General features: G+C 40.8%; 1 protein-coding gene across 5 annotated transcripts in view; it reads right to left on the bottom strand.

The window, feature by feature from the left end:
• The window catches only part of stxbp4 (syntaxin binding protein 4), a 68,681-nt gene that overhangs the window by 17,439 nt on the left and 30,143 nt on the right, over positions 1 to 21,099 (bottom strand). For all 5 annotated transcript variants that reach the window (XM_013132032.4, XM_020044038.3, XM_034292841.1 and 2 more), the window contains 5 exons: positions 20,826 to 20,891; positions 11,509 to 11,685; positions 7,478 to 7,594; positions 6,959 to 7,008; positions 1,830 to 1,969 (listed from right to left, as the gene is read on the bottom strand). In XM_013132032.4, coding sequence (XP_012987486.2) covers positions 1,830 to 1,969; positions 6,959 to 7,008; positions 7,478 to 7,594; positions 11,509 to 11,685; positions 20,826 to 20,891 — 550 coding nt within the window. The remainder of the gene's footprint in view (positions 1 to 1,829; positions 1,970 to 6,958; positions 7,009 to 7,477; positions 7,595 to 11,508; positions 11,686 to 20,825; positions 20,892 to 21,099) is intronic.

Genomic DNA, 21,099 nt, shown 5'->3' with positions numbered 1-21,099 from the left:
CATTCTGTTTTTCTTTACATTGTACACAGTTTAACAATGTGTTGGAAATGGGGTTGTACTATTCAGTATAGGGTTATGCTGACTCTGCAGACCACTCACTCCTTCAGTGTTTTCATTGATGTCATTCACTTCAGTAGACAGATATTCTTGGGGGATTTTTTTAAAGTATTTAATTAATGTGTATGATGGTGCATTGGTCAGTTTAAAAATTACAGATTCTTTATTTTGCCAGGGACAGTGCATCTTTAAAGTGGCCTCAGAAATCATCTCTCTCATTTCACAATCAGACACCAAGGCAGGGGTGGGCAACATCAGTCCTGGAGGGCCAAACACTTAAGGAATACTTAGTCCTAGTTCATTCCATTAGATGACTTCTTCTATCAGTCCTGGTTCATTCCATTAGACGATTTCTTCTATCAGTCCTGGTTCATTCCATTAGACGATTTCTTCTATCAGTCCTGGTTCATTCCATTAGACGATTTCTTCTATCAGTCCTGGTTCATTCCATTAGACGACTTCTTCTATCAGTCCTGGTTCATTCCATTAGACGATTTCTTCTATCAGTCCTGGTTCATTCCATTAGACGACTTCTTCTATCAGTCCTGGTTCATTCCATTAGACGATTTCTTCTATCAGTCCTGGTTCATTCCATTAGACGACTTCTTCTATCAGTCCTGGTTCATTCCATTAGACGACTTCTTCTATCAGTCCTGGTTCATTCCATTAGACGATTTCTTCTATCAGTCCTGGTTCATTCCATTAGACGACTTCTTCTATCAGTCCTGGTTCATTCCATTAGACGATTTCTTCTATCAGTCCTGGTTCATTCCATTAGACGACTTCTTCTATCAGTCCTGGTTCATTCCATTAGACGATTTCTTCTATCAGTCCTGGTTCATTCCATTAGACGACTTCTTCTATCAGTCCTGGTTCATTCCATTAGACGACTTCTTCTATCAGTCCTGGTTCATTCCATTAGACGATTTCTTCTATCAGTCCTGGTTCATTCCATTAGACCACTTCTTCTATCAGTCCTGGTTTATTCCATTAGACCATTTCTTCTGTCAGTCCTGGTTCATTCTGTTAGATTACCTCTTCTGTCAGTCCTGGTTTATTCCATTAGACCACTTCTTCTGTCAGTCCTGGTTTATTCCATAAGACCACTTCTTCTATCAGTCCTGGTTTATTGCATTAGACCACTTCTTCTGTCAGTCCTGGTTCATTCCATTAGACCACTTCTTCTATCAGTCCTAGTTCATTCCATTAGTCTACTTCTATCAGTCCTAGTTCATTCCATTAGTCTACTTCTATCAGTCCTAGTTCATTCCATTAGACCACTTCTTCTATCAGTCCTAGTTCATTCCATTAGTCTACTTCTATCAGTCCTAGTTCATTCCATTAGACCACTTCTTCTGTCAGTCCTGGTTCATTCCATTACACACAGATGTCCTTCGTGTCCTTATAGGCTGCTCCACTTAAACATGACTACTGAGACAATGTGTATTGTAACTCAGAGGTGACTTGGGGTCTGATTTCCACTAGGTTTTGGTTAGCTTGGTAACTGCATTGATAGATTTGTTGTGCTCATCCAAGTGGTGGTATCTTGGTAACTATGTGGTTTGGTGTCTATTGAGCTAGTTGGTTTCGGTTGGCTTAACTATGCAGGTCTGATGTGGTTTTTTATCCACTTTTTTGACAGCATAACTGTGGAGGAGGTTCGGTGACTGTTGCACTGGTTGATATCGCATGCAGAAGCAGAGATGGAGTCTAGATAGAGTTGATATGTAGACATGCAGGCATGCAGTGAGTCGAAATGATAGATCACTTACAGTCCACCTCCAGGATGGCTCTAACAGTCCGTGTGAGTTCTTTAGCCTCTGCGGCTAGCATAGCAGCGGTCCACTGGGACTTCTTTCCCGTGCGGGCTCCCTGAGCCTGAGAGAAAGCTGCAGCCTTCAGGTCACCAGAGCTGAGGAGAGACAGGCAGACAGAGTTTACCGCTAAAACTGAGAAAACTATTACTGTTTTAAATATGACTGTATGAATTATACTCGGAAAACAAACTGAAATTCAAAACTGTTGTCATATACACAGCGCCTTCAGAATGTATTCAGACCATTTCACCGACAAATGTTGTTGTGTTATTGACTTAAAATAAAACTAATAAAATCCAGTTAGGTCTGGAAATATTTGGACACCCACACAATTGTCATAATTTTGGTTCTGTATGCCTCCACAATGGCTTTGAAATGAAACAACCGAGATGCAATTGAAGTGCAGACATTCAGCTTTAATTCAAGGGTTTGAACAAAAATATTGCAGATAAAGTGTTTGACTCGGCCACTGCAGAACATTCCACTTCTTTGCAGTATGTTTTGGGTCGTAGTCCATCTGTAAAGTGAAGAGTCGTCCAGTCAAATTTGCTGAATTTGTCTGAATCTGAGCAGACAATTTATCCCTATAGACCTCAGACTTCATCCGGCTGCTTCTGTCATCTCTCACATCATCAATAAACACTAGTGGACCAGTGCCATTGGAAGCCATGCATGTCCATGCCATCACACTGCCTCCACCATGTTTTACATATGATGTGGTATGCTTCGGATCATACTTTTTTCTTCTCATCATTACGGTACAGGTTGATCTTAGTTTCATCTGTTCCAAAAATGCTGTTCAAGAACTTGGCTGGAATTATGAATGGTTTGCACCTTGTGGTGAACCCTCTGTATTTGCTCTCATGAAATCTTCTCTTTATGGTAGACTTGGTGTAACGAGGACGCGCATGGAGGACGGGCGCACCCCTCCCGCCGTGGTGTTCGGTGCGCGTCATCGCCGGCCTTCTAGCCACGCCGCTCCTCCTCCCACGGCACTGTCATGTCTTGTTATTGCACACACCTGGTGTCCATTCCCTCATTAGGTTGCCTATATTAGTTCCCTTGTTTCTGGGCGTCTTTGTGTGGTATTGTTCTATGTTCAGTGTTCTGTATTTGCCTTTGTGCGGTGGGTTTTGAGCTTGTGCATATTTTGAGTTTTGCGTGCCTTGTTTTCTGAGACGCAATACATTTACCTTGACCGCATCCCTGCATTCGACTCCTTTTTTCAACACGCCTCTAGACACACTGTTTCACTTGGATAATTATATGCCTACTTCCTGGAGAGTGTTCATCACTTGGCTGGATGTTGTGAAGGGGTTTTTCTTTACCATGGAAAGAATCCTACGATCATCCACCACTGTTGTCTTCCGTGGACGTCCAGGCCTTTTTGTGTTGCAGAGAACACCAGTGTGTTCTTTTTTTCTCAGAATGTACCAAACTGTTGATTTGGCCACGCCTAATGTTCCTGCTATCTCTCTGATGGAATTTATTTTTGCAGCCTAAGGACGGCCTGTTTCACTTGCATTGAGATCTCCTTTGACCGCGTGTTATGGGTTCACAGCTACAGCTTCCAAATGTGAATGCTACATCTGGAATCAACTCCAGATCTTTTACCAGCTTAACTGGTGAATAAATAATGAAGGAATAGCCCACACCTGTCCATGAAACAGCATTTGAGTTAATTATCCAATTATTTTTGGTCCCTTGAAAAAGAGGGGGTTTCCTAAACCCTTCCTCCAATTTGGATGTGAATACCCTCAAATTTAAGCTGAGAGACTGCACTTTAAGCCCATATTAATTATTTAACTGTACCTTGAAAATATTTTGGTAAATAGCCAAAATAACAAAACTTGTGTCTGTGTCCAATTATTACCCTAACTGTATATACATTCACCTAAAGGATTATTAGGAACACCATACTAATACTGTGTTTGACCCCCTTTTGCCTTCAGAACTGCCTTAATTCTACGTGGCATTGATTCAACAAGGTGCTGAAAGCATTCTTTAGAAATGTTGGCCCATATTGATAGGATAGCATCTTGCAGTTGATGGAGATTTGTGGGTTGCACATCCAGGGCACGAAGCTCCCGTTCCACCACATCCCAAAGATGCTCTATTGGGTTGAGATCTGGTGACTGTGGGGGCCATTTCAGTACAGTGAACTCATTGACATGTTCAAGAAACCAATTTGAAATGATTCGAGCTTTGTGACATGGTGCATTATCCTGCTGGAAGTAGCCATCAGAGGATGGGTACATGGTGGTCATAAAGGGATGGACATGGTCAGAAACAATGCTCAGGTAGGCTGTGGCATTTAAACGATGCCCAATTGGCACTAAGAGGCCTAAAGTGTGCCAAGAAAACGTCCTCCACACCATTACACCACCACCACCAGCCTGCACAGTGGTAACAAGGCATGATGGATCCATGTTCTCATTCTGTATACGCGAAATTCTAACTCTACCATCTGAATGTCTCAACAGAAATTGAGACTCATCAGACCAGGCAACATTCTTCCAGTCTTCAACTGTCCAATTTTGGTGAGCTCGTGCAAATTGTAGCCTCTTTTTCCTATTTGTAGTGGAGATGAGTGCTACCCGGTGGGGTCTTCTGCTGTTGTAGCCCATCCGCCTCAAGGTTGTGCATGTTGTGGCTTCACAAATGCTTTGCTGCATACCTCAGTTGTAACGAGTGGTTATTTCAGTCAAAGTTGCACTTCTATCAGCTTGAATCAGTCGGCCCATTCTCTTCTGACCTCTAGCATCAACAAGGCATTTTCGCCCACAGGACTGCCGCATACTGGATGTTTTTCCCTTTTCACACCATTCTTTGTAAACCCTATAAATGGTTGTGCGTAAAAATCCCAGTAACTGAGCAGATTGTGAAATACTCAGATCGGCCCGTCTGGCACCAACAACCATGCCACGCTCAAAATTGCTTAAATCACCTTTCTTTCCCATTCTGACATTCAGTTTGGAGTTCAGGAGATTGTCTTGACCAGGACCACAACCCTAAATGCATTGAAGCAACTGCCATATGATCGGTTGATTAGATAATTGCATTAATGAGAAATTCAACAGGTGTTCCTAATAATCCTTTAGGTGAGTGTATTTTGCCATTTTAGAAATGTGTGTCAATTTATTGAAAATGTAATAAGAACTCAGACCATTGGTCATTGCACTCCAAATTGAGCTCAGATGCATCCTGTGTCCTTTGGCCATCATTGAGATGTCCCTAGAAAGTCCACCTGTGGCAAACTTATTTTATTGGACATGATTTAGAAATGCTCATATCTGTCTCCTTAGATCTCTGAGATAGAAATGTATCAAAGCAAAAGAAAGTTCACTGGAACACACTGGGCTTCATTATTATCAGAATTGGAAAATGTTTGGAACCACTAAGACTCTTCCTAGAGCTGAGCATCCAACCAAACTGAGTAACTGGGCAAGATGGGCCTCGGTCAGGGATGGGACCAAGAACCAAATGGCTACTCTAATAGAATGTCAGAGTTTCTCAGCACAGATGGGAGAAACTACCAGAAACACAACCAAGATTGTAGCACTCCATTAATCAGGCCTTTATGGTAGAATGGCTGAACAGAAGCCAGTCATGAGTAGAAGGCATATTACATGCCTCCTGAAGGTTTCAGAGAGAATGGGGGAGGCCATACCCTGGCTTATACCATCCCTATGGTGAAGCATGGTGGTGGGAGCATCATGCTATGGGGATGCTTTTCAGCAGCAGGACTGGGAGACTGGTCACAATTGAAGGAAGGATGTGGGCGGGGCAAAATACAGAGTGGTCCTTAAACAAACTTACGAGTGCACAGGACCTCAGACTGGATATCATTTTAAGGGCAACTAAAAGACTGGAGGCGGTGCTGGTTATATTTCACTAAGGACCCCCTAAAAGTTCTGCCCTGTACATGGCCAGGAATACATGCAGTTCAAGAAAAGTGCTGATTTTCACAAAGCATTACTGAGGTTTTCTACTGACCTACAGATGGACAAATGGACCCTGAGTATGATATCTCACGCGGAGACAGACCTACAGATGGAAAAATGGGCCCTGAGTTTGGAGTCTCTCAGGTGCATCTCTGTAAAAAGGTTTTGAACTTAAGGACAAGGACCTGGATTCAGTCTTATGAAACAGGATGTTTTTTGTGTCTGATCATCAACCTACATTTAAGTTAAAAGCTGCACAGCAGCTTGTGTCGACTGCAACAAAAGAAAAATGGGCCAAAACACACCATGTCAGTTGAATTATGTAACTTATTACCATTGTATCAGGCACCACCAGGAGCTTTTCTAGGATCAAACTGGCCTTAAACATTTTGTCTCTTGTTTATGGAGGAAAACAACAATGTAAATAATTCGCAACACGCCACCATCATGCCTAACACAGTATAATGAGGTCAGAGTTCGATGTTTTATAACCAACCAAACCCTTAGCAACCATTAACAAGCGTTTCTGCAGTGTCATATTTGATTCAGATTGGAGTTCGGTTGGAGGAGCAGGAGTTGAGAGGAGAACCTTACTAATAGGCCCAGCAGTCTGCGGGATCCCTCATTATAGACCTACCAAGCAGAGATGTCTGAGTCAAGCACACACACACACACACACCAGACCGAAGGGTACCATTTCAGTCTGTTGGACTCATTTCCTAACTAGCTTTATCTAGTTCTCAAATCTGTCTGATTAGTGTCACCAGTACCAGTATGTTCAGAATCTGAATAACTATTTTGTAAATAAAAATATATGTTATATTATTTTAACTAACGCTGTACGACAACAAATGATGAATGTCAAAAGGAAATCGATCCGTTTTAAAACAGGAAATGTGTAAACTTGATCAGAGAGATTTGCTGCGCTTGACTACCTGTTGCTACTAGCAACTAGTTTAAAGAGCACAGCATATTTTTGAGAATCGCTTCACGATGTAATGTGAAGCGGAATGCAGTAAAGGTCTCTTGCATACTAGAATGAATGAGATACTGCAAAAGCCTGCTCTTGAAGAAAAACAAGGACACAGACATGACTGACTTTCTATTCATCGGAATAATCAGCATATAAGACATTTTTACCTGGAACTCTTCAATGAACCTTGGTTTTCAGCTAGGAAGTCTTGGACATTCTAAATGGGAATAAATGATAAAATCAATTTTAAGATGCATGTGTTTTGAAAACTGAATGCTGATTGGTTAAAAGCCATGGAACACATGAAACCATACACCGCAGGTATGATAAAAAGAAATGCTTAATTTCATTGGTAACCGGTTCAATAGCAAATAGGCACCTCATGGTTTTTGTATATTACCAATATACCACATGTAAATGCATCCTTTAGCTGTGGTATATTGGCCACACCCCTTTGTGCTTAATTGCTTAATAATTATTATTGCGTAATTATCAGCGCCAAAAAGGAAGATTTTCTGAACAAGGACAACCCTATTTCTATAAACATAAGTTCAAGTACAATTAAAGTTATTTCTATTACTTTCACATATACATTTCTAAGTTTGGAAAAAGGTTTATTTTTAAATAGAAATATTTAAAAATGTAATTCATTTAGGATAAGTAAATGTTTTACATTAAGTATTTACCTCCACGAAGTTCAGGAGTTTACCTGTGGACACCTCAAGGCCCTTTTTGGCCACCTCAGTCTTCCGTAGCTGACACTCAAAAATAGACATTTTCTTTTTCAGCTCCTCCACCTCATCCTGTCAAGACATACAACAAAAACAACAAGGTCATCTTATGTCATCAACTTGGGTTTCATTGTATGTCCTACATCAGTGGCCATAGGCTAACATTTCTTGTGTGGTAAGATTGGTTGTATTTATATGGCATGCAACCTGGGTGAAGGTGTGGGAGATTGCTTGCCAGATCAGTAAAAACTAACCTAACAGCATTAAATGAACATAACAGAGAACCTGAAAAACAAAGCTGCAGCAGTAGTAACAGCTCTGAGCTGGTCCATAATAAAGCAAACACTGACCCACTTTTACTGAACAGGATAGATGGAAAACGTGGAGCAGGGTTAGGGTTGGATCTGATCTTAATTTCGTTTTCACACCAGGGGTTAGGGTTAGATCTGATCTTAATTTCGTTTTCACACCAGGGGTTACGGTTAGATCTGATCTGTATTTCAGTTAGACTGTAAGGAATGTTGGGCAGTAACAGGGAATATAAACAGCGAGGGGAAGGGCAAAACTTATTTTACTCACACAGAGAAGCAGGAAATCCTGGAGTAGACTCAGACAGGGAGAGGGGGAAACCATAAATGGACTCACACAAGGAGGACAAAAGGGAACCAGGATCAGGGTCCAGGAGGGTGTGGGTAGGCTCAACACACTGGATGGACGGATGGACAGAAGCAAAGCGATAAATGGAAGGGAAGGATGGTAGGGGAATGTCCTAGTTACTATCAGATAAATGGAAGGGAAGGATGGTAGGGGAATGTCCTAGTTACTATCAGATAAATGGAAGGGAAGGATGGTAGGGGAATGTCCTAGTTACTATCAGATAAATGGAAGGGAAGGATGGTAGGGGAATGTCCTAGTTACTATCATCTAGTGTTCATTCCCGGTGCTGAGCTAGATGTCATATAACAACATAACCAGAGAGTAGCCCATACTAGCTTTACGTAGCTTGCTAAGACCATTTTTATATGGGCCAGGTTGTAGCTCAATGTTTTAGTCCAGATGAAACTAACAGCCAACAAATTGAATACTGAAAATGCATTTATCTGTGTATTGACATTTCTGTAGCCATTTAAAATGTCTATGACAACATTTTGGCTGAGTTTAAGAATGAACCATCTTTCTGGTTGTTAATTAAATGGTAAAGCAGCTAAAGCTGCAGTTTGGGATATTAACTGTGTAATTATTATTTTCATTAGATAAACATTGATTTTATTCTTGGATAATAAAATGTATGCATGCCTAATGTAAAAAAAAGTTAAATGAGCAGAAACAAGAGAGAAAAGACAGACAGAGAGAAAGAGAGACAGAGAGACAATGCTAGAGACAGAGTCAGTGAGAGCGACAGAGACAGACTGAAAGAGAGAGAGAAAGGAAGAGACAGAGAGACAGAGAGACAGAGAGAGACAGATGAACAGAGAGAGAGACTGAGAAAAACAGAGAGAGAGAGAGAGAGAGAGAGACAGTCTACCACCAGGGAAGGCCTACAGCAGCATGTAGATCTTCACCACACATTCTGTAAGACTTGGTTCTTGACAGTAAATCTCTTCAAAACTAAAATAATAATTGTCCAAAAAGCTCAAATACCAATGTATTTTAGTTCTAGTTAGTCTGTTTCTATGTTGTGTATGAATCCCCTGGGTTAATTGATTTCACCTGTCTCGTGTACCACCAATCATTTTCCTATTTAAGTTCCTATGCTCTAGTGTTCCTTTATTTTTCATTGTTTGTGTTTCATGTTCCATGTAGTGTTAGTGTGTTACGTTTGTTTAGGCCAGGTCTTATGTTAGTACGCACGTTCTGGTTTATTAAAGTTTATTGTGTCCTGCCACTGAACTATGACCACAAAGTGGTGAATGACCCGAGAGACAAGGCAAGAACATCAGTGACCCGAGAGACAAGGCAAGAACATCAGTGACCCGAGAGACAAGGCAAGAACATCAGTGACCCGAGAGACAAGGCAAGAACATCAATGACCCGAGAGACAAGGCAAGAACATCAATGACCCGAGAGACAAGGCAAGAACATCAGTGACCCGAGAGACAAGGCAAGAACATCAGTGACCCGAGAGACAAGGCAAGAACATCAGTGACCCGAGAGACAAGGCAAGAACAATGATCTACCTCATCAAAAACAACATAATATTTGACACCTCTATTAGAATCTGGCTTCCATTTCTCCTGTAATAGAACCAATTACCCTTCATGGTGGTGAGGTATGTGGTCTGTGTACACACCAAGTCTCAATTTAATTTGATTTACACCCAACTGAGACTCTGCATGCAGAACTTTGCAAACTAATTTACAGAGTTCAATGCAAAACCCCAAATAATGAATGCAGAGCTGAATTGGGACTATATTAAATAAAATAAACGAGAAAAGGAACCAGGCAATCCTAATCCAGCAGCCCCGTGATTAGAAGGGATGAATGTTGTTGCCCTCCCTGGATTCGAGCCGGGTCTCATGTGTGACAGGCCATATCTTTATCCACATCACAAATGTATACCCTTGAATAGTCAAAACACACTTCTCGAAACTAGTTCTCTACATAAGCTAACATCCAAACCAATAACAGGTATAATGGATGTGTACTTTTGAAAATCCACCAGAAAGTCGCAATATAACTAAACAGTTTTAATTTAGGCTTACTATATCATAGTTACTGGACAAATCCTAACGAGTCCATTGCATGATAGACTGTCTCTAACCACTACGCTATTTAACAAGAGTCAGCCAGCCAGTCAGCGAACCATGTCACATTGTCACATTGTCAGCCAGCCAGTCACTTAAAGGTAAGCAACATTCAGACCTTCCATCTCTCTGTTCTTCTAAAGAGAGAAATTTACAGAAGAGCCTTCTAAACCAGCTCGGTTTGGTCTATATACCTGACCTACAGTAGTGATCCCTCTCTGCTCTACCTGATCTACAGTAGTGATCCCTCTCTGCTCTACCTGATCTACAGTAGTGATCCCTCTCTGCTCTACCTGATCTACATTAGTGATCCCTCTCTGCTCTACCTGATCTACAGTAGTGATACCTCTCTGCTCTACCTGATCTACAGTAGTGAATCCTCTCTGCTCTACCTGATCTACAGTAGTGATCCCTCTCTGCTCTACCTGATCTACAGTAGTGAATCCTCTCTGCTCTACCTGATCTACAGTAGTGAATCCTCTCTGCTCTACCTGATCTACAGTAGTGAATCCTCTCTGCTCTACCTGATCTACAGTAGTGAACACTCTCTGCTCTACCTGATCTACAGTAGTGATCCCTCTCTGCTCTACCTGATCTACAGTAGTGAATCCTCTCTGCTCTACTTGATCTACAGTAGTGAATCCTCTCTGCTCTACCTGATCTACAGTAGTGAACACTCTCTGCTCTACCTGATCTACAGTAGTGATCCCTCTCTGCTCTACCTGATCTACAGTAGTGATCCCTCTCTGCTCTACCTGATCTACAGTAGTGAATCCTCTCTGCTCTACCTGATCTACAGTAGTGAATCCTCTCTGCTCTACCTGATCTACAGTAGTGAACACTCTCTGCTCTACCTGATCTACAGTAGTGATCCCTCTCTGCTCTACCTGATCTACAGTAGTGAATCCTCTCTGCTCTACCTGATATACAGTAGTGAATCCTCTCTGCTCTACCTGATCTACAGTAGTGAACCCTCTCTGCTCTACCTGATCTACAGTAGTGATCCCTCTCTGCTCTACCTGATCTACAGTAGTGATCCCTCTCTGCTCTACCTGATCTACAGTAGTGATCCCTCTCTGCTCTACCTGATCTACAGTAGTGATCCCTCTCTGCTCTACCTGATCTACAGTAGTGATCCCTCTCTGCTTCAGTGGTGGTAGCGTCTGGAGTATAAAAGGAGTGTAGAGGTTCTGATAAAAACAAATGCATTATATTGAGATTATAGGATATCATTTGAGTTACCTTAGCCTGGCTGGGCTGGTTGGGACTCTGGGTCTTGAGCTCAGCGATCTCAGCCTCCAGGAGATGGATTACCTCCTCATAATCCATCTCCATCCCTCTGGCCTGCTTCTGGGCTGCCTCAGACAGGTGGATTCGGGTCCGGAGCGCACGGCTCTCATCCACCCCAGACTTTACATCCTACCAGGGAGAGGAGCATTAAACAGGTGTAGAAAGTGTTGTGCTTCAATTTCTAAATTGAACTGTGCCTTGTTTATTAGCTCTTACATTTGAGCTAATAAACAATATGTAATGTTTATGGATCATGTATTTGGCATTGAATTATTCAAAAGAACCTCAGCTAATAAGCATGCATGTAATTGTACTTATAAGATAGTATTTTAGTGAAAATGCTCAATATATCATTGAATTCTGACCACAACACAACAATTCTGAACATTTCTCCCAATACAAATGTTCTTTGCAAACCCTTTTTCTTACACATATGCATTGTTTCACAATAAATGTGAACAGAACAATGAAATAATTAACCTTTTGTGCAAGCAGTCCAATATGTTTTTGACACCCATTCTTCTATTTATCATTGAATTCAGACCACACAAAACCATTTGGGACAGTTCTCCCATTCCAAATATAATTTTCAAACCCTTTTTCTTACACATATGCATTGTTTCACTAAATGTGAACAGAACAATGAAATAATTCACCTTTTGTGCATACAGTCCAATATATTTGACACCCATTATTTTTCTATTTATCATTGATATCAGGCCACAAACAACTATGTGGAACAGTTTTCCCATTCCAAATACACAAAGCAGACAATATAGCAGACATGATCACATTTGTATAACATTATTTCATGATAAATAGGTTATTGATGTTACTTACCAGCCCTATATTTGGAATCCTATTGTGCTCCATGTTGTTAGCGTTTCTCCTTTGTGTTCTGGTAACTCAGCTATCCAGTGTGTGAAATCCGAAAAGGACTATGGCTACATTGAGTAAAAGTGTTTTTACGTTTTGACATTTTATGCTAATAATAATACATATGAAGCTGTTGAAAACACATCCTTTCTGGTACAGGTTGATCTTTGTTTCATCTGTCCTAAGAATTCTATTCCAGAACTGAGTTAGCTTTTTTTACGAGGCTTATGAATGGTTTGCACCTTGTGGTGAACCCTCTGTATTTGCTCTTGTGAAGTCTTCTCTTTATGGTAGACTTGGATAATGATATGCCTACCTCCTGGAGAGTGTTCTTCACTTGGCTGGATGTTGTTAAGGGTTTTTTCTTTACCATGGAAAGGATCCTACAATCATCCACCATTTATTTTTTTCTCAGAATGTACCAAACTGTTGATTTGGCAACTCCTAATGTTCCTGCTATCTCTCTGATGGATTTTTTCACTTGCATTGAGAGCTCCTTTGACAGCATGTTGTGGGTTCACAGCAACAGCTTCCAAATGCGAATGCCACTCCTGGAATCAACTCTAGACCTTTTACCTGCTTAGCTGATGAAGGAATAATAATGGAATAGCCACCACCTGTCCATGAAACAGCTTTTGAGTCAATTGTCCCATTACTTTTGGTCCCGTGAAAAAGAGGGGGCTACATATTAGAGCTGTAATTACTAAATCCTTCCTCTAATTTGGATGTGAATACACTCAAATTAAATCTGAGAGACTGCACTTTAATCCCATATTCATTAATAATAACTATAACTCATCATATATATTTTTGTATAGAGCCAAAATTACAAAACTTGTCAGTATCCAATTATTACCGGACCTAACAGTAAATAGCACATTTCTTACACAATGCATTTCAAGGTGCTTTAGCAGTAAATCCAGAATAAAAACTGCTAATAAATAATGCTATGATAAAATGTATGAATTCCAGTATAGATATAATATGATAAAATGAAAAAATATGAAGTGAAACAAGGGGATAAAATTTCTATTTAGACAAGTTGAAGAAAATCTTTTAGAGATTTTAAAATAAAATCAATAGCATTTGCATCCCTTAGATAATCTGGCAAATCGTTCCAAAGGACAGGTCCATAGTGGCTGAAAGAGGCTTCACCAAAAGTTTTGGTTCTGACCCTTGGGACAACCAAAAGACCAGTACCAGATGATCTGAGGGACCGACCAGGCCCATCTCTAAACCAAAAGATCAGTACCAGATGATCTGAGGGACCGACCAGGCCCATCTCTAAACCAAAAGACCAGTACCAGATGATCTGAGGGACCGACCAGGCCCATATCTAAACCAAAAAACCAGTACCAGAGGATCTGAAGGACCGACCAGGCATATATCTAAATCAGAGGGCCAGAACCAGATTATCCGAGGAACCGAACAGGCATAATCTAAAACCATGTCAGACAGGTATTCAGGTGCAAGGCCATGTAGTTCTTTAAAAATCAACAGGACAATTTTGTAATAATTTCAAAAAATCACAGGGAGCCAATGAGTCTTTAAAACAGGTGTTATGTCTTCTCTCTTTTTGGTTTTGGTAAGAACACATGCACCTGCATTATGAATTAACTGTTGTTTGCCAGTACTGTTTTGGGTCAGGCCAGACAGCAGACAGTTGTAATAGGAGTCTGCTGGTGATAAATGTCAGTGTTAACCTGGCAGAGAAACAGGCTGAACTCAGTTTTTGTCTGGCAAAGAAACTGAATGACTTTAGACTGTGACCTTTGATATTTTCCTTAAAAAGCTGTTTTGTCACTTGTCTGATATAGGCCTCAAAGTTCAGGTCACAGTCTAAAATCAATCCAAGATTTGCAAAAAAGGTAGCTTAGATTAATAAAAATCAAAGGGCATTTAATAACCAACAGCTATCTATATTCAGGGTATAGGGTTTGTACTGAATGTCACGGTTCCCCAGAATGATACACAATGTTTTTCAACAGAAATATGAAATGACCAACCTTGTGCAGCCCACCAATCACACTCTGGGAAGACTTCTTTACCCAGTCTTTCAATACAATAGTGTTTTGGGGGTTTTTCTTTACCTGAGAAGCTGTGTGGAAATTAGCCCTTGGCTATAATCCGGCATGTTTACATGCATGTACTCCATGTCTTGTTGATTAACATGCACTGTCCCAATCAAATTAAACAACAAAAAAAACAAAAAAAGAAATGTAGAGTGTGTGTTTTTTTATTAGGGCCAGGAGTTGTTACTTGAAACCATGATGAGGTTAAAGAAACTGACACACAAATTCACATGTATCTTAGCCTATTCTCAGTTTTGTCACAGTCTTCACAAGCTGCCGTGTGTAACTGAGGTCCAGTCTGTGATGTTTTTAACTATTAGCTCATCCCACTGAAGACCTAAAAAAACATCCTGTTTGATACATTTCGTGGCATTACATGATTTGCTCAGAAACCTTTTTATACACTGTTTTGTGTTACAGGTGAAACACCACAATACAACTGTCCACTTATATTGTATCCAACAGTGCTGAGAAAATGGCCACACGTTTGACACCTGTGGCTGGGCAGAGCTGAACCTTGCTGATGGTTAAATGACCTCCCAGGTCTCTGTGACCTACATTTCCCCTGCTGTTCCACACATCAACCACACACACCTTCATTAATTCTGCCAGCCCATGTTGAACAAGCCCCGTTTCTCCTTTCAGCCTGTTCAGGTGTAACAGGTCCAGAAAGAGCTTCAGCGTTTAGATACTTACACATCTGCTGGGCTGGATAATCTGGACCTCTTGTTGTTAAAGCCAATTGTCCTCAGTCATTGCCGTCCCCATCGTCTGCCTTTTCAACATGTCACTACAAACATCTGTAATCTCTCTAGATTGGCGGAAGATTGGATCGATTCCCTCTTCAAACCTTGACCGTTACAGGTTCATCTCCATCCTGCTTTGCTTGTCTTTGTAAATCTGGTAAATAAACTCACCATCCTCTCTGCAGTGCAGCCAGGCTGTGGATCTGGCCAGTGGTGTACCTCAGCAACACTCAAGGTCCTATGTGACATCATATCTGCCATAGACAGCATTCAGTTCTGTTCAGCGGTTTTCATTGACATGGCCAAAGCCTTGTCTTTATCAAAGGACTGAATGGCCTGGGTTTCTCAAAGAGTTGCCTAGCCTGGTTACAAAAACATTAATCTGACCCTGTGTAAAATCTTAGTACCTGCTGTCTAAACCAATGGCTGTCTGAATGGGTTGTTCCTCAGGGATCAATTTTGGCGCCAACCTTATTCTCTTTATGTATCAATAATGTTGCACTTGCTGCTGGTATTCACTGTCTTGTTTACAACCGGCCCCACATTGAACTGTCCACCCTTCAACACCAGAAAAAAAGCATGTTTTCAATCAGAAACTGGTAGTTTAATCAGAAACTACCACCTGCCTGCCCTGAAAAAATACACACTTTACATGGATCTTAGTTAGAGTATATCAGTACCTATAAGCACCTTGGGATTTGGCTGGATTGTTCACTCTCTTTCCAGACCCATATTAACCTCCAGTCTAAAATCATATCCGGAATTGGTTTCTTATTCTGCAATAAAGCATCCTTCATCCATGCTGCAAATCATACTCCTGTTTAAAGTGAACATCTTGGCGGTCCTGGACTTGGCGACGTTGCTTACAGTCGTTATGCTTTTAGCCAGGTTGCCATTGTAAACGAGAATTGGTTCTCAATTGGCTTACCTGGTTAAATAACAGCAAAATCAAATCAATAAATGAAAAATGGACACTTGCAGTTAAGCACAAGAGGATCTGTTGCTGTCATTGCAGGTTTGAATACTGGGAATTCTATCAAATCTGAGAACGAGATTCAGAGAAAAATACACTCACCTAAAGGATTATTAGGAACACCATACTAATACTGTGTTTGACCCCCTTTCGCCTTCAGAACTGCCTTAATTCAATGTGGCATTGATTCAACAAGGTGCTGAAAGCATTCTTTAGAAATGTTGGTATAGGATAGCATCTTGCAGTTGATGGAGATTTGTGGGATGCACATCCAGGACACGAAGCTCCCGTTCCACCACATCCCAAAGATGCTCTATTGGGTTGAGATCTGATGACTTTGGGGGCCATTTCAGTACAGTGAACTCATTGTCATGTTCAAGAAACCAATTTGAAATGATACTGTTTTTCCCTTTTCACACCATTCTTTGTAAACCCTAGAAATGGTTGTGCGTGAAAATCCCAGTAACTGAGCAGATTGTGAAATACTCAGATCGGCCCGTCTGGCACCAACAAACATGCCACGCTCAAGATTGCTTAAATCACCTTTCTTTCCCATTCTGACATTCAGTTTGGAGTTCAGGAGATTGTCTTGACCAGGACCACACCCCCAAATGCATTGAAGCAACTGCCATATGATTGGTTGATTAGATCATTGCATTCATGAGAAATTGAACAGGTGTTCCTAATAATCCTTTAGGTGAGTGTATATGGGCAGAGTGGGATAAAACCACTTAAGCTGGAATGGATCTCACTGTTCATGTGAAAGAGTTGAATGGTATGTAATGACCATCATCCATGTCCATACAGCATGAAACAGCCACCTCAAACAATGTCTAAGCCTTCAAAATGTTTCCCTTGTAGAAATGAAAAGTAATTTATATTTTATATACAGTAGATACAGACAGGTGACAAATTAAAGATAAAACCTGAATAACTGAGTGGAGCAACTTAACGAATGAAGATGCTTCCATACAGGTGTACTGTAAGATACAATTAAAGGACATTTTCTGATTATCTAGCATAATCCTGGACAGTTTCTTTGGAATTATTACTGTTTTAAGGTAAAAAATGTTTTTTAGAGGAAGCCTCTTTCCGAGCTACGGGGCAAGTGATGTAGCGTTTGAAAATATATGATATATTCGGTTTTCCAAAACGGGAAGCTCAGGGTATATTGATATAGGTCTCCGTATGCTCTCCAAAACCAATTAGTCCTAAAACAAGCTTTGTTTCAATAGTTTCCGCTGTTTATGCTGTCTGGAAAATGTATAAGCAGCTGCCGCACGGATGAATCTATCTGTGAGGAGGCTGGATCCATAACTGGCTTTGTTTACAGAACTGCAGCTCACGTTAGCTAGTATAAACTACTGGCTCAAAGACATATACTAACAAGTTGCATTTGCTGCTGGTAAACCGACACAAATCTGTCTGCGAGGAGGATTTATTCGGCAACTGGCTTTTTTTTACTAAACTGCAGCTTACGTTAGCTAGTATAAACTACTAGCTCAAACAAAAATGCCAACAAGTTAAGTTAAGCCGATGCTAATCTGCCTGGGAGGAGGCTTTATCCAGCAACCCTCTTTGTTTACAAAACTGTAACTCAGGTTAGGAGTGGGATTTATTGCTACCTAATGCCATTGAGAACTTTGATGTGTCCATGGATGAGGCTGAATCAGCTCCAGTGTGTGCAACAGATGGCATTGATTTTCAAACTCTTATCAACCCTGCAGTTTTGGAAAACTTCCACGTCTCCAAAGTACTGGAAGACGTGGCAGAGGCAGAGACCCTAACCCTAAACCTAAACCCTAACCCTGAACCCTAACCCTAACTCTCAATTCTGTAGGCATGTAATAGCTATTTGGATAATTCTGTCTTAAGTCCCGTTCTTCATTTTCCCTGACTGATAACATTCCGGAATGATTTTGGACCAACGTGTTAGACGGCACTCTCCATGATCATTATCAAAACACCAAATGAGGGAATATCTTTTGGAAGAATGGTGTTCCATCCCTCTTGTAGAGTTAGTGAGACTTATCAAATCTGTGCCAAGACACATTGAAGCTGTACTTTTGGCTCATGGCCCAACACCTTAATGCCATACTTTATCTTGTTTGTTCTTTTAATTTGTCACCTGTTTGTATAACATGAATGCAATATGCACTGCCACTCTCTCATATATATATGCAGCTCTAGAAAAAATTCATAACTCAAAACTTTCCTTTTTAACTTTTTTGGAAAGGTTAGAAAAAGGTGCAGTGGTCTCTTAGTTTTTTCCCTCACTGTATTCATATATACAGTGATATATCATATATATTTGATCCCCTGCTGATTTTGTATGTTTGCCCACTGACAAAAAAATTATCAGTCTATCATTTTAATGGTAGGTTTATTTGAACAGTGAGAGACAGAATGACAACAAAAAAATCTAGAAAAACGTCATAAATTGATTTGCATTTTAATGAGTTAAAAAAGAGCTGTCCAAGGATTGTAGACCTACACAAGGCTGGAATGGGCTACAAGACCATCTCCAAGCAGCTTGGTGAGAAGGTGACAACAATTGGTTCCATTATATTCACAAATGGAAGAAACACAAAAGAACTGTCAATCTCCCTCGGTCTGGGGCTGCATGCAAGACCTCACCTTGTGAAGTTGCAATGATCATGATAACGGTGAAGAATCAGCCAAGAACTACACGAGAGGATCTTGTCAATGATATCAAGGCAGCTGGGATCATAGTCACCAAGGAAACAATTGGTTACAAACTATGAAGGACTGAAAATGTACAGGCCTGTCTGACGTTTACCCATGAACATCTGAATGATTCAGAGGAGAACTGGGTGAAAGTGTTGTGGTCAGATGAGACCAATGACTTGGAGAAGATCTACAAAGAGGAGTGGGACAAAATCCCTCCTGAGATGTGTGCAAACCTGTTGGACAACTACGAGAAGCGTCTGACCTCTGTAATTGCCAACAAGGGTTTTGCCACAAAGTACTAAGTCATGTTTTTCAGAGGGGTTGAATACTTATTTCACTCATTAAAATGCAAATTAATGTATAAAGTTTTTTGCATATGTTTTTCTGCATTTTTTTGTTGTTGTTCTGTCTCTCACGGTTCAAATAAACCTACCATTAAAATTATAGATTGATCATTTCTTTGTCAGTGGGCAAATGTACAAAATCAGCAGATGATAAAATATGTTTTTTAAATGGAGATTAATAACTCATTTTTATATTGATATCATATTTATACACAATAAAGGAAATAGGATGACATTTAGGACCCGCCCTAGTGGTTTCCATGCCAACCCACTTTAACGTCCCTTGGAGAATACATCAAATAAAGATACAGGATGTGGAAGAACCAAATAAAGATGTTACTGTCCCAGTTCTTGCTGGACATACCAGTGCATGTGTTTAAATGTGGATATTGATCTGTGCTTAACGCAACACACTAGTATCAGAACATATTGTACCTTCCAAACCATTCCCTATTCCCTTTCGAGTGCACTATGTTTGACCAAGGCCTATAGGGGGACTATTTAGCACAATATATAAGGATTAGGGGCCCATTTGTGATACCGACAGACTTTGTGGGGGACTAGTCAGGCGAGGAGGTGAGGACCTGTACTGAGTCACTCTAGAGGGGGTGTATTCAGGGTCCACCCGCCTCTCTGTTTCTATGAGGCCTGAGCTTCATCCAATAGCCCGGCTGTGGGCTCCCTCCTCCACCAGGGCTGTTACTATTACACAGGACATCAAGACGCTGTGCTCTAAGCCCACTTCAGCAGGGATGATGCTTAGAGATGATGACATGCATGGAGGAGAGGATGGAGAGGGGCGGTGAGTGCTCCAGGACGCTAAAACCCTATGGGTCTCAGATGTCATAATGCAGGCTTTGTTTGGTGGGGTATCTGATGCTCATGTGGTTTGGCATATGCAGTGAGACTGGAGGCACGTGGGACCATCAGTTGATCCACTTGCGTTCTAAATAGTCAGCTTTTTGGGTATGCAAGAATAGAACGTTTTACAGAAGGCTATGTGAAATTTCAAACATTTAGTATGTTATACTTGCCAGGATGTTGTACTATATTAGACGTCTGTTAGGAAAATAATCCTCTTTTGAAACCCACATGTCTGTCAATAGCAGATAATCAGATTCCTGGTCAGTCACAACCCAAATGTGATGTGTCTAAGGTTTTCAAAGGGTCAACAACATGTGTAAATCATAACATATACTCTTTACATAAACAGCTTTTATTTTGAAGGGTTACTGCTACATGTACAGGCATGTTGGTTGACATTGCTGCTGGACTGTACATGGGTTTCAGATGATGATCCATTGCCTAACAAAAACTGAGACAACATGCCTTGCAGAGTAGACCAAAAACCCCAGCACAACATGACCCGCAACCTTCCAACAAGTCAGATTACATTCAAATAATTTCAACAGAATCTCTTATGTTGATCAACATACAGTACTGTGTGCAGACACTTGATCCTCAGTCAAACCCACAACCCTGGCTTTGCAGGCGCCATGCTCTCACCATGTGAGCTACCAAAGGACCCTGTGTTCTCTGTGTGGAAGGTTAGAAAAAGTACACTCACCTGTTTGACTTTGTTCAGTTCTTTCTGCATCTGCAGGTGAAGTCCTTCTGACTCTGCCAACTGCTCCTGAAGAATTTAGGGCCACAGCAACAAGGGAAAAGTGTCTATATACAATGATTCAATACAATAAAACATAGATATCTGTTTTCAGTGTCAGCCACCAGAAGTTAAGAAAGTTGTGGGTTTGCAGGCTTTGCTGAAAACCCCCAACAACAGATGATTCTTATTAATTTTTTTTTGCTTTACATTTTACTTATTGCTTACTGAGTAGATG

This window comes from Esox lucius, chromosome 6, assembly GCF_011004845.1.
Source record: "Esox lucius isolate fEsoLuc1 chromosome 6, fEsoLuc1.pri, whole genome shotgun sequence".
In the NCBI taxonomy this organism is placed as follows: domain Eukaryota; kingdom Metazoa; phylum Chordata; class Actinopteri; order Esociformes; family Esocidae; genus Esox; species Esox lucius.
The sequence above is the reverse complement of the archived record's forward strand: the minus strand, read 5'-3'. Positions and strand labels throughout refer to the sequence as shown.